The sequence below is a fragment of the Oncorhynchus kisutch genome, linkage group LG28 (assembly GCF_002021735.2).
Source record: "Oncorhynchus kisutch isolate 150728-3 linkage group LG28, Okis_V2, whole genome shotgun sequence".
Classification (NCBI taxonomy): Eukaryota; Metazoa; Chordata; class Actinopteri; order Salmoniformes; family Salmonidae; genus Oncorhynchus; species Oncorhynchus kisutch.
This window is the reverse complement of record NC_034201.2, coordinates 31,874,517-31,890,859: the sequence shown is the minus strand read 5'-3', so window position 1 is coordinate 31,890,859 and position 16,343 is coordinate 31,874,517. Positions and strand designations below refer to the sequence as shown.

Genomic DNA, 16,343 nt, shown 5'->3' with positions numbered 1-16,343 from the left:
CCGAGAATGAAGATGCAGGTACCTCTGGATCCGAAGCCACCACAGACGAAGGCGCGAGAACCTCTGGATCCAAGGCGGCAAAGCTGTTTCTGGTCTGTGTCAGTTCCCGGCTCAACATCTCCATGAAGACCCCCGTTGCCACTTCCACGGCGAGTGACGTAACTCCATGGCTGGTTGGTTGGGTCGAGATCAGCTCTGTTCTCCAGGGAAGGGGGAAACCCCTTCGGTGATGGAACCCTGCCTAGCACCGGCCAGTTGGCTGTGGGGAGCCGACATGGCAGTTCATCTTCCACCCGTCCAGAGCGGCAACCGGCTACTGGGATGGAAGAAAAATAAATAGTAGGTGGGCATGGGTTCCCCATTAGCTTATGTAGGTTTTCTTCTTGCTTGCTAAGAGTTGTTACTTCGCTCCTGTAGTCCTCTGCAAGCAAGCAGTTGCTACATTGAAAGTCAACATGGTCCACATTGTCCCGGAACAAAGCAATGTAAACTCAGCTCCTGCTACCTTGGAAACGTTCAATAGCGGCCTCCATTTGAGCCGCCGAGCCAGCTAGGCTAGCTGGGCTTTCGCGTCTCTCCCCCTGTACGGAATCTGGCAGGATCCCGGGACAGATAGCAGCGCTCACAGCAATTTAGCCCAACAGAACCGCAGAATTCAAAATAAAATTAAAGTAAATAAAAACACTGTCAGCTTGTAAATCGAGGTCTTTAGTTCAGGTTTCAGTTTCGGCGTTTGACAGCGTTCAACAACAACAAACGTGCTTTAATGACAGCTTTGCACACTCTTGGCATTTTCTCAACTAGCTTCACCTGGAATGCTTTTCCAACAGTTTTGAATGAGTTCCCACATATGCTGAGCACTTGTTGGCTGCTTTTCCTTCACTCTGCTGTCCAACTCATCCCAAACAATTTCAAGTTGTTTGAGGTCAGGTGATTGTGGAGGCCAGGTCATCTGATGCAGCACTCCATCACTCTCCTTGGTCAAATAGCCCTTACACAGCCTGGAGGTGTGTTGATTCATTGTCCTGTTTGGTATTTGGTATTTTAATAGGATCCCCATTAGCTGTTGCAAAAGCAGCAGCTTCTCTTCTTGGGGTCCACACAAAACATGAAACATAATAAAGAATTACATAATACAGATCATCAACAGACAAGAACAGCTCAAAGAGGGAACTACATAAATGTTTTAAAAAGGCACACGTAGCCTTCATATCAATGCATACACACAAACTATCTAGGTCAAATAGGGGTGAGGCGTTGCGCCGCAAGGTGTTGCTTTCTGTTTTTTGAAACCAGGTTTGCTGTTTATTTGAGCAATTTGAAATGGAAGGAAGTTCCATGCAACTAGGACTCTATATAATACTATATGCTTTCTTGAATTTGTTCTGGATTTGGGGACTGTGAAAAGAACCCTGGTGGCATATCTGGTGGGATAAGTGTGAGTGTCAGAGCTGTGTGTATGTTGACTATGCAAACAATTTGGGATTTTCAACACATTAATGTTTCTTATAAAAAGAAGTGCTGCAGTTAGTCTCTCCTCAACTCTTAGCCAAGAGAGACTGGCATGCATAGTATTTATATCAGCCCTCTGATTACAATTAAGAACAAAACGTGCCGCTCTATTTTGGGCCAGCTGTAAATTAACGAGGTCTTTCCTTACCACACTGGAACACACGACTGAACAATAATCAAGATTAGACAAAACTAGAGCCTGCAGAACTTGCTTTTTGGAGTGTGGTGTCAAAAAAGCAGAGCATCTCTTTATTACGGTCAGACTTCTCCCCATCTTTACAACCATTGAATCTATATATTTTGACCATGACAGATTACAATCTAAAGTAACGGCAAGTAATTCAGTCTCCTCATCTTGTTCAACAGCCACACCATTCATTACCATTCATTACCAGATTCAGAGGTCTAGAACTTAAGGAATGATTTGTACCAAAAATAAATGATAGTCCCACTAAGCACAAACCATATGGGAATGCTGTGATAGCCATGCTGGTTAAGTGTACCTTGAATTCGAAATAAATCACAGACAGTGTCACCAGCAAAGCACCATCACACCACCTCCTCCATGCTTCACGGTGAACTCTGTTCACCTACTCTGCGTCTCATAAAGACACAGCAGTTGGATCCAAAAATCTCAGTTTTGGACTAATCAGACCAAAGGACATATTTCCACCAGTCAAATGTCCATTGCTCGTGTTTCTTGGCCCAAGCAAGTCTCTTCTTCTTGTTTGTGTCCTTTAGTAGTGGTTTCTTTAAAGCAAATTGACCATGAAGGCCTGATTCACACAGTCTCCTCTGAACAGTTGATGTTGAGATGTGTCTATTACTTGAACTCTGTGAAGCTTTTATTTGGGCTGCAATTTCTGAGGCTGGTAACTCTAATGAACGTATCCTCTGCAGCAGAGGTAACTCTGGGTCTTCCTTTCCTGTGGCGGTTCTCATAAGAGACAGTTTCATCATAATGCTTGCAAAATTTCAACGTCCTGCTACTCATGCCAGGAATATAGTATATGCATATGATTAGTATGTGTGGATAGAAAACACTCTGAAGTTTCTAAAACTGGTTAAATCGTGTCTGTGACTATAACAGAACGTGTGTCGCAGGCAAAACCCCAAGGAAAACTGTTCACCAAAAACACAAAAAACATATCCCTCTGCCAGTCTCTTTATTGTCTATGGCAAGGGAAAATAGATAGGGCCCAGTTTACAGTTCCTACAGCTTCCACACGATGTCGCCAGTCTTGGCAATTGGGTTGAAGTTAATCCTTGGTGAAATGAGAAATAGGCACTTCCTGTCATCGAGTACACCGGGGGAAGTTATGAAAGAGAGAATATGGACCATGATTTGAAGACTTGCTGCTATTGAATACAGATCGCCCCGTGATCAATTTGATCGATTATTAACGTTTATTAATACCTAAAGTTGGATTACAAGTAGTTTGAAGTGTTTTGTCAATGTTTATAGGCAACTTTTTTAATTTTAAAAAATGACGTTGCGTTTTGGAAAGCTGTTTTTTCCTGGATCAGACGGGCTTCATAAATTGACTTTTATACATGGGCGGATTTAATCGAAAAAAAGACCCAATTGTGATGTTTATGGGACATATTGCAGTGCCAACAAAGAAGCTCGTCAAATGTAATGAATGTTTTATATTTTATTTCTGCGTTTTGTGTAGCGCCGGCTACGCTAATTATTTTGTTTACGTCTCCTTCAGGTATTTCGGGGGGTGCATGCTATCAGATAATAGCTTCTCATGCTTTCGCCGAAAAGCATTTTTTAAATCTGACATGTTGGCTAGATTCACAACGAGTGTAGCTTTAATTGAGTACCCTGCATGTGTGTTTTAATGAAAGTTTGAGTTTTATCGAGTACTATTAGTTGTCACTCTGAAATTTCCCCTTTCACCACAGCCATAACAAGGAAGGAAATCAATTTCACAAATATACTTTTAGCAAGGCACACCTGTTAATTGCAATGCTTTCCAGGTGACTACCTCATGAAGCTGGTTGAGAGAATGCCAAGAGTATGCCAAGCTGTCAAGGCTTTTGAAGAATCTCAAAATTAAAATATATTTGTTTAACACTTTTTTTTGTTACTACATGATTCCATATGTGTTATTTCATAGTTTAGATGTCTTCACTATTATTCTACAATGTAGAAAATAGTAAAATATAAAGATAGACCCTTGAATGAGTAAGTGTGTCCAAACCTTTGACTGGTACCGTAAATTGTATGTTATAGAAGTGTCCAGACACCTTTTGTGATTTCACTTGTTTTTTTAGACATTTTCCCCAAACAGCAAATCACTTCCTCATCCTAGTGTGTGGACGTTTCCTCATTGTGTAGTATGGGAGCCCCGAAAAAACATTAACAAAGGCTCCAAAAACACCCCAATACTTATTTTTAGAAACTTCTAAGCTCTCAGAATAGGGAAGCAGGTATTTTTTGTTGTACACATGAAATTGTGTAATTCTTAATTTTATCCGCAACATTATATTCCATTTTGTTGCTACTCGAGCAAAACCTTTACATCCATTCTACAGGTAACTGCTAAAATAAAGGAAACACTTGAGTAAATGTGGTATACAATGTCTTCACAAATGTGGGACCAGCACCGTTGTAACTACCAGCGCTGTTGCTAACTAGCATAGCTGGTACCACTTGTTGCAAAGAGTAATGGGATATTAGAATCGCGTTGTCTTAACCTTTGTCTTCTTCAACCTCTCTTCCACACAGGAAATTCCAGACACTTGTAGAATCTATGCCAAGGCACATTATTAAGACACTTTATTTTTGGGTTTCCTTTATTTTGGAGTTTACCTTTAGCAGCGGGCTACATGGAGAATAGAACAGCTGGATAGCGGGAATGGCTTGAGTCGCACTAAAGGGAATATGTTGCGGATAAGTTCGGAATGACACAATTTCATGAGTACAACATCTAAAGAACTGCATTGCTATACTGAGAGCTTTTCTGTATCTAAAAATAACTATTTGGGTGTTTTTGGATCCTTTGTTCATGTTTTTTAAGGGCCCCATACTACACAAGGAGGATGACTATCACGATTGTCGTAATAACATTCGGACCAAAGTGCAGCGTGATATGGGTTCCACATGTTTATTGAATGAAACTCACAAAAACAATAAAGAACGAACGAACGCAACGTGAAGTAAATGAAGTGCTCACAGGCACACATAAACAAGATCCCACAAAACACAGTGGGGAAATGGCTGCCTAAATATGATCCCCAATCAGAGACAACGAAAAATAGCTGCCTCTGATTGGGAACCATACCAGGCCAACATAGAAATAAACAACCTAGATTACCCACCCTAGTCACACCCCGACCTAACCAAAATAGAGAATAACAAGGCTCTTTATGGTCAGGACTTGACAATGATGAAGAGTCCACTGGGCACACAAGGGTTAAATTTCAATGAAATTATGTTGAACCAACGTAGAATAGAGGTTGAGTCTACATCTGTGCCCAGTGGGAGATTTTCTGTTTGGGGTAAGTTTCTCAAAAACAAGTGAAATCACAGAATAGGTGTCTGGACCCATCTATAACATTTCATTTACATAAAAAATTGAGATTTGATTGTTAAAAGCAAAACTTCTACTTTAACCCAACTCATACACACATACAGGCTTTTGGAGATGTGCAGGGGGCTGCCAGACTGAGTGCCCGGGGAGCTGTTGTTGTGGGGGGTTGAGTGCCTTGCTGAAGGGGACAACGGCAGGCAATGGCATCTAGGATTTGATACCAGCAATTCTCCAGTTGGTTGCCAAATCACTTCCCATTTCCTGCAAGGTCACTTCCGACAGATTTTTCCTGTTGGACCCGGGATTTGAACTGGCAACCCTCTGGCTGCTGGATCACCTCTCTAACTGCTAGGCTACCTGGCACCCCGTTTCTAGTGTTGTTTTTTGTCAACCATGTTATTGTGAAGCCGAAAACAAGTTTCCACTTAGTGTGGACAGTAACATTTGTCTAATTCTAATTGTCTCTCTGCTCCAGCTCCCTGTCCCACCGCCTGCCCCCCACATCCCCCTCCACCCTGAGCATCTCTGGGGCCGGGGCCTCCTCCTCCTCTAGCGAGCGCTGCCGTCTGACACGGGGCTCCACCATTCGAAGCACCTTCCACGGGGGCCAGCTGAGAGACCGGGGCCCGCCCGTCTACTCGGCCCCGCCCACCTCCCCCACTCTGTCCCACCATGATGCAAGTCCCCTGCCGCACGCCCGCAGCCGTGCCACCTCCAACCTCTTCACCAAGCTCACCTCCAAACTCACACGCAGGTAAGCGGTCACCTCTGTAACGGTCACCTCTATAACGGTCACCTCTGTGACAGTCACCTCCGTAACAGTCACCTCCATAACACTCGCCTCCAAATGCAGGGGACAATCACCTTAGTGAATTGTAGTAGTCACCTCCGTAACACCTGCCCCCATACTCATGCGCAGGTAATCGTTTACCTCCGCAACACTCACCTCAGTAACGCTTGCCTCCAAATGCAGGGGACAATCACCTTAGTGAATAATAGTAGTCACCTCCGTAACACCTGCCTCCAAACTCACAAGCAGGTAGTTGTGGACCAGGGTTGTGTTTAGAAGGGGAAACGGGGGAGGTAGGCACACTAACTGAATTTGTTACACAAAGTTACAGACCACAGCCCTGGGCCCTGACATTGGAAACGGAGCTTAACCAGCTATCCCTGGAATCAGCTATAATATACAGTATAATCACATATATGTAATGTAATGAAACATATGCTTCCTCCATGCCAATCAGCTACAGCTGCGCTGTTATCCACCATTCCTTTGGCCATGATTCAATTATTTTCTCTTTCTCCCCTTCCTCTCCTATTTCTTTTTCTATCTCTCTCTGTTGCTCTTCCTCTCCTTATATCAGGGTCAATCTAGAACCCTCTAAGCGCCAGGGCTCAAACAAATCAGTCTCGGGTTGTACCCTTCCCCAGGGATCAAAAACAGTTAGTAAGTTCCCATGTCTCTAGCTTCTCTCTGTCGGCCTGCTTGCCTGCCTGCCTGCCTTCTGGACATACTAACGGTGTGTGTGTGTGTGTGTGTGTGTGACTGCATTCCTGTTTACTTACAGTACCAGTCAAAAGTTTGGACACACCAACTCAAAACTATGTAATAAAACATATTGAATCATGTTGTAACCAAAAAAGTCCAAATATAAACAAATCAAAATATGTTAGATTCCTCAAAGTAGCCACCCTTTGCCTTGATGACAGCTTTGCACACTCTTGGCATTCTGTCAACCAGGTTCATGAGGAAAGCTTTTCCAACAGTCTTGAAGGAGTTCCCACATATGCTTAGCACTTGTTGGCTGCCTTCCCTTCAATCTGCAGTCGAACCCATCCCAAACCATCTCAATTGGGTTGAGGTCGGGTGATTGTGTAGGCCAGGTCATCTGATGCAGCACTCCATCACTCTGCTTCTTGGTCAAATATCCCTTACACAGCCTGGAGGTGTGTTGGGTCATTGTCCTGTTGAAAAACAAATGATAGTCCCATTAAGCGCAAAACAGATGGGATGGCGTATCGCTGCAGTATGCTGTGGTAGCCATGCTGGTTAAGTGTGCCTTGAATTAAAAATAAATCACAGACAGTGTTACCAGCAAAGCACCCCACACCATCACACCTCCTCATCAAAGCATCACAGTGGGAACCACACATAGGGAGATATTCCGTTCACCTACTCTGCGTCTCACAAATACACGGTGGTTGGAACCAAAAATCAGAACAAAGGACAGATTTCCACCGGTGTAATGGCCATTGCTCGTGTTTCTTGGCCAAAGCAAGTCTCTTCTTCTTATGGTGTCCTTTAGTAATAGTTTCTTTGCAGCAATTCGACCATGATGGCCTGATTCACACAGTCTCCTCTGAACAGTTGATGTTGAGATGTGTCTGTTACTTGAACTCTGTGGAGCATTCATTTGGGCTGCAATCTGAGGTGCAGTTAACTCTAATGAACTTATCCTCTGTAGCAGAGCAGAGGTAACTCTGGGTCATCTTTTCTTGTGGTAATCCTCATGATAGCGCTTTTGCGACTGCACTTGAAGAAACTTTCAAAGTTCTTGAAATTTTCCGAATTGGCTGTAATGATGGACTGTCGTTTGTCTTTGTTTATTTGAGCTGTTCTTGCATTACCAAATAGGGCTATCTTCTGTATACCACCCCTACCTTGTCACAACACCCCTACCTATACCACCCCTACCTTGTTAACTTTTAACAAGGCACACCTGTTAATTGAAATGTATTCCAGGTGATTACCTCATGAAGCTGGTTGAGAGAATGCCAAGAGTGTGCAAAGCTGTCATCAGGCAAAGCGTGGCTACTTTGAAGAATCTCAAATATAAAATATATTTTGATTGGGTTTAGACTTTTTTGGTTACTACATTAATCCATTTGTGTTATTTCAATAGTTTTGATGTTTTCACTATTATTCTACAATGTAGAAAATAGTAAAATGTGTCCAAACTTTTGACTGGTACTGTACCTATCTGTTTACCTTTCTGTTACATACCTTTATTTCTGTCTGTACATACCTATCTGTGTCTTACTGACCTGTCTGTCTGTATGACTTCCTTTCTCTAACTTCCCATGTGCCTAGTACTTACTTGTCTGTATGCCTGTCTGTCGGTCTGTCTGTCTATATGCCTGTCTATATGCCTGTCTACATGCCTGTCTGTATACCTGTCTGTATACCCATCTGTATGCCTGTCTGTCTGTATGCCTGTCTGTATGCCTATCGGTATGCCTGTCTGTATGTCCGTCTGTATGTATGCCTTACCTGTCTGTCTGCATGTCTGTCTGTAGGCCTGTCTGTCTCTACGCCGTACCTGTCTGTATGCCTGTCTGTCTTACCTGTCTGTATGTCTGTCTGCCTTACCTGTCTGTCTGTAGGCCTGTCTGTCTGTCTCTGTCTGTCTGTATGCATGCCTGTTTGTCTGTCTATCTGCATGACTGTGTGTCTACCTACTTGTCTTTATTCTATAGCTCTCTCACACTGCTTTTTGGTTCATTCCTTTGGCATGCCTGGGGGATTACACTTTACTTGAAACCTGCATCATAAGGGCTACATAACACTGTCATAACAATGACTTAACGTGACACAAACAATGAATTAGCTATGGCAGTTTTGCTAGACAATTGGCTGATAAACAGTAAACATGGTCTTAGTTGTCATAAACTGACACCTATGATATATGTTATGAAAGTGTTATTTATCCTTTTATTATATGTAAGGGCTTGCGTTAAAATAATGATTTGTTCCAGGGGCACCATCCTAGTGCATAAGGTCTTCCTGTGACTCCATCTACCTTGTTTTATTTTGAATGACAGTTGATTCCTGGACATGCGGACTGTCTTTGTTGTGTGATGGAATTGATAGTGACGTACAGTTGGTGTCACAGAATGCACCAACATTTACGCTGCTGTGGATTCTCCCACCTCCCCCTAAAAGACGTGGAGTACAATCATATCAGTACAGATTCACTGTTGCCACCGAACAAACACAATATGAGAAGCATGGGGTTGTTTTTTATATTTTCATATTGATACAGCCTTATTAGTTGACTCTGTTGTGCGGGTCAGGGCCTCTGATACGGGGTAATATTGCAGCAATATCACTCCATACTCTGACCCGTATTCATGGGTTGCACTTACGTCACCCAGTCGTGTCACACCATCTGAACGGAGGCTCACTAATGTTTTACGAAATATTTTTTAGAACTAAACCAAGATACTAAACCTGTCGTTTCCAATGGGAGCAAATGACGCATAGTGGGCAGAACAAGCAAGGAGGTGGGCAGAGCCAAGCACGAGCTAGCGAGATCCTATTGGCACGTTCTAGCATGTGTTTGCATATTTCCGTTAGGAAATGCCTACTCTGTGAACTGCGTGTGTGCAGTAACTCAATTCGCCATTGCCCTCCTTCTAAACAACAACAAATTTGACCACTTTGGCAAAGGTTAAAGTCTACAAGACTTAGTCAACTCTGTTCGTAACAGATTATTGTTTTGTGAAAAGCAAACTGTATTCAGATCAAATGTTTAATCGCTGAGAAAACTAGCATGTCGGACCAGTTCCATCTGGCTCCATATTCATTCACTGCCGGCCACTGGTGCTTCCTCTCCTCATCATATTTGGTGGGGAGTGGAACTTCAAACCGGATGATTCAGATTTATACTGAATCTGGTGAAACATATGGCTCCTTGTTCTATCTGTGGTTATACTGCATCTAAAGTTAATCTGACGACATCACAATGATGACAAAAGGTTTTCCTACTCATTATTTGTCTCCTTTAGAAATTACATTGAGAGCCTCCCTGGTGGCGCAGTGGTCTAGGGCACTGCACCGCACTGCCACCAGAGACTGTTGCAGCCGGCCGCGACTGGGAGGTCCGTGGGGCGACGCACAATTGGCCTAGAATCGTACGGGTTAGGGAGGGATATCCTTGTCTCATCACGCACCAGCGACTCCTGTGGCGGGCCGGGCGCAATGCACGCTAACCAAGGTCGCCAGGTGCACGGTGTTTCCTCCTACACATTGGTGTGGCTGGCTTCCGGGTTGGATGTGCACTGTGTAAAGAAGCAGTGGTTGGGTTGTGTCTCGGAGGACGCATGACTTTCGACCTTTGTCTCTCCTGAGCCCGTACGGGAGTTGTAGTGATGAGACAAGATAGTAACTACTAATAATTGGATTCCATGAAATTGGGGGGTAAAATGTCAAAAGAAAAAAAGAAAAGAAATGACATCGTATTTCCAAGCCACTAAATCCACGAAATCTTCATCAACAGCGCCAATTGAGTAAAACATTGACTCAGGAGTCAATAGATCCTACATAATAATATTGTGAGGACACATGCAACCCATGAACAACTGCTGTTGTTGTTTGCTTGTCCTCACTCTGATTTATTTTCCTTTCTTTTTGAATGGCTTCACTGTATTATGGATGGAGGATGACTGTGTGGACATGGAACTGCATCTCGCATAAATCACCTCTCCGATTCCCCCTTTAACTGTGTGTGTGTGTGTCTGTTCTCTACGCAGGGTCACAAATGAACCTGAGGGAATCTGCCGATCTGCGGTCACAAGGTCAGTATATGTCACAAGGTCAGTATATCCGGCAACCCTTCGTCAACCCATCTAGAACTCATGTTTCAGACAGTCTTTAACTGGATATTAAAGTCCAGTTGCTCTGTTTTTCTACTTACCCACATTTACTACCCCTTTTTCTCTAACAGCTGTTCTCTCCTCCTTTTTCCTCCACTCTTCTACACCTCTGTCCTTTCTCCTACTTCTCTGTCCCTTTCTGGCCTCCAGTTGCCATTTACCTGGGCATCAAAAAGCGTCCGAGCCCCGGGCCGTCGGACGTGGCTGGGATCTGAGGGGACCTGGGGGGCGGCGGGACCCAGCGGAGGTGGTGCTGGCTCTGCGGGAGGCGGCACGGGGTTGCGGCTGCCAGGTCCACCATGCCGGCCCCTTTCTGCTCTCCTGCACCCACGGGGCAGCCGGTGGTCAAGTGGCCTTTGAGGCCGAGGTGTGCCACCTCTCCACAGGGGGCAGCGCCGCCAACAATGAGTCTTCCAACGGGGTGCGATACACGCGACTCTGGGGGGCACCGCTTGCTTTCCGGGACATCGCCACGCAAATCTCAAAGGACCTCGAACTCTGAATATAATGGGGGTTGAGAAGGATGGAAAGAGAAATAGATAAAGGGACTTGGGGCTGCAGATAAATACATTTCCTCCTGTCTCTTACGTGGCTAAAGACCTACCCCCCTCCACACCAGTCTCAACCTAACCACCCAAACACCCCACGCCACACAGACTCAAGCATCTCCTCCCCCCAACTTCATCCACTGGATCCGGACCAGAGAGATATCCAGCTTCATATTTTTTATCGTTAACTCTAGCCAGAATGACTATTACTTTTATGATTGGTATCATTGTGGTTTTTAACCATCACCACCTCCGAACCGACACTATCGAAAACATTCTCGAAAACATTTCTTGTGTCTCGCCGTCTTTGATTGTCTTCTGCGTGTCACTGTATGTGTTTTTGGTCATTCTTCTCCCATTTGAACATTATTATGGATAAAGTGATAATCCAAGGACTTGTCGCCAGTGAACAACATGCACAAATAGGGAGACAGTTGCTCTGTCTTTCATTGTGTGCATGGTATGGGCGGGATTGAATTATTGGCAATGACAGAGGAGTTGACAGACACTTTGAACCAGCCAATGGTGACCTTCACATCCATTTTCCGCTTACAATATCATCAACAGAATACAGTAGCAGATGGGGATGTTTTCTCGGACACACCATGAATCTTTCTCAGTAAGTCTTATAGCACATGACAAATATAAACTGGACATATATAGGTTTCAGTTTTGTAGTATTGTACAACCCACACCGTAATAAGCTGTTTTGTTAATGTATAAGATCAGGTAGTATACACTTTGGTACACATCATGCTCCATCAGCGGCAATATGAAAACGTAATCTATGTAGATCAAAACTGTGGTTCATAGTGCTATTTTTTCACCTTCATACCTCTTTAGCTACCTGTACATTTGGTTTCCTGCACACACCCTTCCAAAGTAATTCCATTGGCACATTCCTTTTCCTGAGAAACAATTTTAACCCTCTGATTGGCTGGGATCAATGTCTGTGTTGGAACTGGTCATTACCAATAATCATATCAAGCAGTTTTTAAGCATTTCATCCCATACTTCTCACGATATGATCTATCCCTTTTACCTTTCTTCAGCAAAGTTGAATTCAAGTCATGAAAGAGTTACACAGTTCCTCTGCATAAAATTGCCTAACTCAATGTATTATGGCTGAAAGGGTGGCTGGAAAGGAAGAGAATCCAACCGCTTTTCACTGCAGAACATTGCGCCCTTGAATGCCACATGGCTTTGCCAAAATGAAAAGCTGTCAGACATACTAGTGAACCAAATTTGTAACAGACAATGTTTGAAGTACATGATTATTTAAGTATTTGAAATATTTTATTTCTGTGTATTTGAGTAAGTCGTATATGTATATATGTATATATGTATATGTGTATATATATATATATATATATATATATATATATATATACATATATGTATATATATATGTATATACATATGTACATATGTATATTTACATATACATATATAGATATATAAATGTCATATTGCTTTCAGTGCAATGCGATGCAATGCAATTTAGTTTGATTTCTATTCCATGCCATGCCGATTTATCTTCAGCCATCTCACTACATTGAAGGTGAACATCAAAATCTGTTTTTTTCTGAGGCAACTGAAACCACCCAATCACATTTCCACTGTTACACACACTGGTGCCTCTACTCTGACACCCTTCAGCATTTTGACATTGGTGAACTTCAGATCAAACTGGTTTTGTCTACTGCTGATGACTATCTGACATGACAAAATGCTACAGTTTACTATATAATACTATAGTACTTACTATAGAATTATGTAGTTAACTGTAGTATACTGTAGAATACTATACTCCACACTGTAGTATCCCTCGATCATGTGTAGCACTTACTATATAATTTTGTAGTATACTGTAGAATGCTATACTACACACTGTAGTACCCCTCGATCGTGTAGTTCTTACTATATAATCTTGTAGTATATTGTAGAATACAATACTCCACACTGTAGTATCCCTTGATCGTGTGTAGTACTTACTTTAGAATATTGTAGTGTTCTGTAGAATGCTATACTCCATACTGTAGTATCCCTCGATCGTGTAGTGCTTACTATAGAATTTTGTAGAATACTTAACTCCACATTGTAGTATCCATTGATCATGTGTAGTACTATAGCATGTTGTAGTATACTGTAGAATACTATAGTAAATACTACAGTAATTTCCTCAAAAATACTACAGTACCCGCAAAAAACACTACAATGTTCTAACTATAGTAATTCTACAATATTCATTTGCATATACCTCACCCATTCCCATACCGCGTACCCCAATTTGTGCCACCCATGAATGAGAAACCTACATGCCAAGTATAGGTCATATATTGTGTTCCCTACAGGTTATATAAAAGAGCAGAAGCTCTAAAGTATCCGTTCAGACTCCATTCCTACCTACAGGTTATGGAAAATTTGCTCTTTTAGTGTTTGTCCTGTTGGTTTCCTTCAGGGCGGCAAGTAGCCTAGCAGTTAGAGCGTTGGGCCAGTAATCGAAATGTTGCTGGTTTGAATGCATGAGCTGACAAAGTGAAAAATCTGTGCAATGTGCCCTTGAGCAAGGTACTTAACCCTAATTTGCTAAAGGGGTGCCATACTACTATGGCTGACCCTGTAAAACAACACATTTCACTGCACCTATCCGGTATATGTAACAATAGTAAACTCTATAGTAAACTGTAAATCATGTCTGCAAAAACACTACAGTATATACTACAGTACACTACAGTCATGTCTGCAAAAACACTACAGTATATACTACAGTACACTACAGTCATGTCTGCAAAAACAGTACAGTTGAATACTATAGTAAAGTCTGCAAAACGCTACAGTGAATACTATAGTATATAAATATAGTAATACTACAGTATTTTTACCATAGTATATTAATGTATTTTTTCATGTGGGGTCGGCTACTGTGGGTTGTAGGGGAAGTGCGTAGACACGCAGAGGAGTAATTTAGAGAGACAGAGAGAGACATAAAGACAATGTGACTGGGATGCTGTGTTTTCCCTGTTGCTCCTCTTACAGTATGCCTACATACAGTAAAAGTACAATGTTGGAAAATAAGAACCTCAAAAAGGCTTCCTCACCCTCCTCCTGATTAGAATGAAGGACGTACTGTGATGTTCATGTAGGCTACAGGGACCAAGATGTCTGCCTGGTTATTTACTGTTAACGCTCTCGGTCTCCGTTTTGGCTTTTTGCTCATGGTGATTTAACCAGTCAGACCAACGTGATCATGTAGGGTTTGATCTTCATCACAAGTGTTTTTGCTGTCTGTATGTCAGTTTGTTTTTGCCATCCTCCTCCTGTCGGTTATTTTTTCAAAAACACTCACAACTGTCATCTGCTTCACAGACACGTTGTTGAATAATCTCTTCTGAATCTCCTTGTGCTGTTTTGTCTGCCCCATGACAGGATCCCCTATATAGGAGAACAATACTAGTCCACTACATTTCACCGCCCTTTACAGTACAGACAGACACACTTATTGACCTGAAGAGGGTCAGTCCTATGTCCTATAACATTGTGGTGTATATTAGCATTAGGTAATATAGACCTCAATGCACTTTGCTTTGACTTGAATCAGCTCCTTCCAGTGGACCCTAGGGCCATGCCCATAATGAGCCACTGGATGGCGCCAATGTCTTAAATGTGAACACTTCAATTTGTGGATATTTGCACAGGTACTTTTATTTATTTTTTAGATGAATATCGTAATAAAAAAAACTGGATTTATATCAGCCAGTTAATGGCTGAATATAAAATATATGAATATAGTATATATCTTAGCGGTCAAGGTTTATTTATAGCTAGAACAAGGGAAGTGCTTCTAGTTTTAAGCAGTTTCTGTCAATGACAATAGGGAACAATACCAACTTGCAATCCTGCATGACTTCAGAGTTTGGGTTTTGGGGGTAAAACATGTAATGATTCACACCCATAGGTGGATGCTTTATGAAATAAAGATGCAGTCAGTGTTTCGACCTGATTATGGACACAGATAAACTGTACTGGGTATTGTCCCTGCTCCCCCCCCCCCCCCTATCACAAGTACAGATGGCAGATTTGGGGTAAATTCCAATGATGTGACTCCTTCTATTACTTACAGGGAAATTGATTCACTTGATATTCTGAAATGTAATTCACAAATCTCTGAATTTCTCTACTGTATAACAAAATGTAAAATAACAGATTTTTTTTTTTTAATTCCAATGTGTTGTTACAAATTCTGCAATTTTACAAATGTTTAAATTGAGACCATCTCTGATGGTCAGGCACATCTGGGGTTGGGTTGGGTTGCGTTCAAGCCATAGAAACGTCCATTTAAGTTTTTACAGAATGAAGGGGAAGCATCTGGTTGAACATATCCAAAGTGGTTGCTAAGGTGAAGGAAAAAATTGTTTCCAGGTAGAATACAAACCTATGAAATGCATTTAGAAAAAGATAGTACAATGTGTGCTGGTATGCCTATAAGAGACTGTCAGTGGTATAGATGGTTGTTGGAAACAGTATTATGACCCCAGGGGCTCAGTATTTAAGGAATGTGCATTGTCATGCTGGAACTGTTTATTTGTTTTAACCGTTGATGTAATATGCAATAGAGGCCAATGAGATGGAAGAAGAGACACGTTTTGACCTGGATGCCTAATTCTGTTCACCCATTGACCCCTTCAGAAACAAACAATGTGAGATTGTGTAGCCCAAAGGCCCTGGTGCTTTTGGTCTACAGCGAAAGTGAGAAACATGGAGCTGACGAGAAATAAAATTCACAAATGTTATCTTTTCCCTTTTCTTTTAGTTTTTTCTACCAATGGATCTCTCAGTTTGCTGCGTGCGTAATCATCACTTGATTCTTGCTATTGCTCTTACTGCTAATAATAACTTTTTTCCTCCTTCATTGTTGGACAGTTAGGCTTTGAATATCATCTTTACCTTACTACCCAGCAAACACACAAGCACCACACGATGTTGTCTCAGTGTTTACTCCAGGTTGTGAGCTTCAACGTGCCCTTGAAAACCATGTAAGTCCTGCCATGGCTTAACAGCACTTTTAATAACTATTAGTCTA

At 42.2% G+C, this 16,343-nt stretch overlaps 1 protein-coding gene across 6 annotated transcripts in view; it reads left to right on the top strand.

Moving 5' to 3' along the window:
- The window catches only part of mark4a (MAP/microtubule affinity-regulating kinase 4a), a 59,130-nt gene extending 43,072 nt beyond the window's left edge, over positions 1 to 16,058 (top strand). For 2 of the 6 annotated variants that reach the window (XM_031807568.1, XM_031807567.1), the window contains exons 15-18: positions 5,530 to 5,808; positions 6,422 to 6,504; positions 10,590 to 10,634; positions 10,863 to 16,058. In XM_031807568.1, the coding sequence (XP_031663428.1) occupies positions 5,530 to 5,808; positions 6,422 to 6,504; positions 10,590 to 10,634; positions 10,863 to 10,927 (472 nt within the window). In that variant the 3' untranslated portion in view covers positions 10,928 to 16,058. Of the gene's footprint in view, positions 1 to 5,529; positions 5,809 to 6,421; positions 6,505 to 10,589; positions 10,653 to 10,862 lie in introns of all 6 variants that reach the window. The other 4 variants (XM_031807564.1, XM_031807563.1, XM_031807566.1 and 1 more) reach the window with 3 other exon arrangements.
- Positions 16,059 to 16,343: the final 285 nt, after the last annotated feature.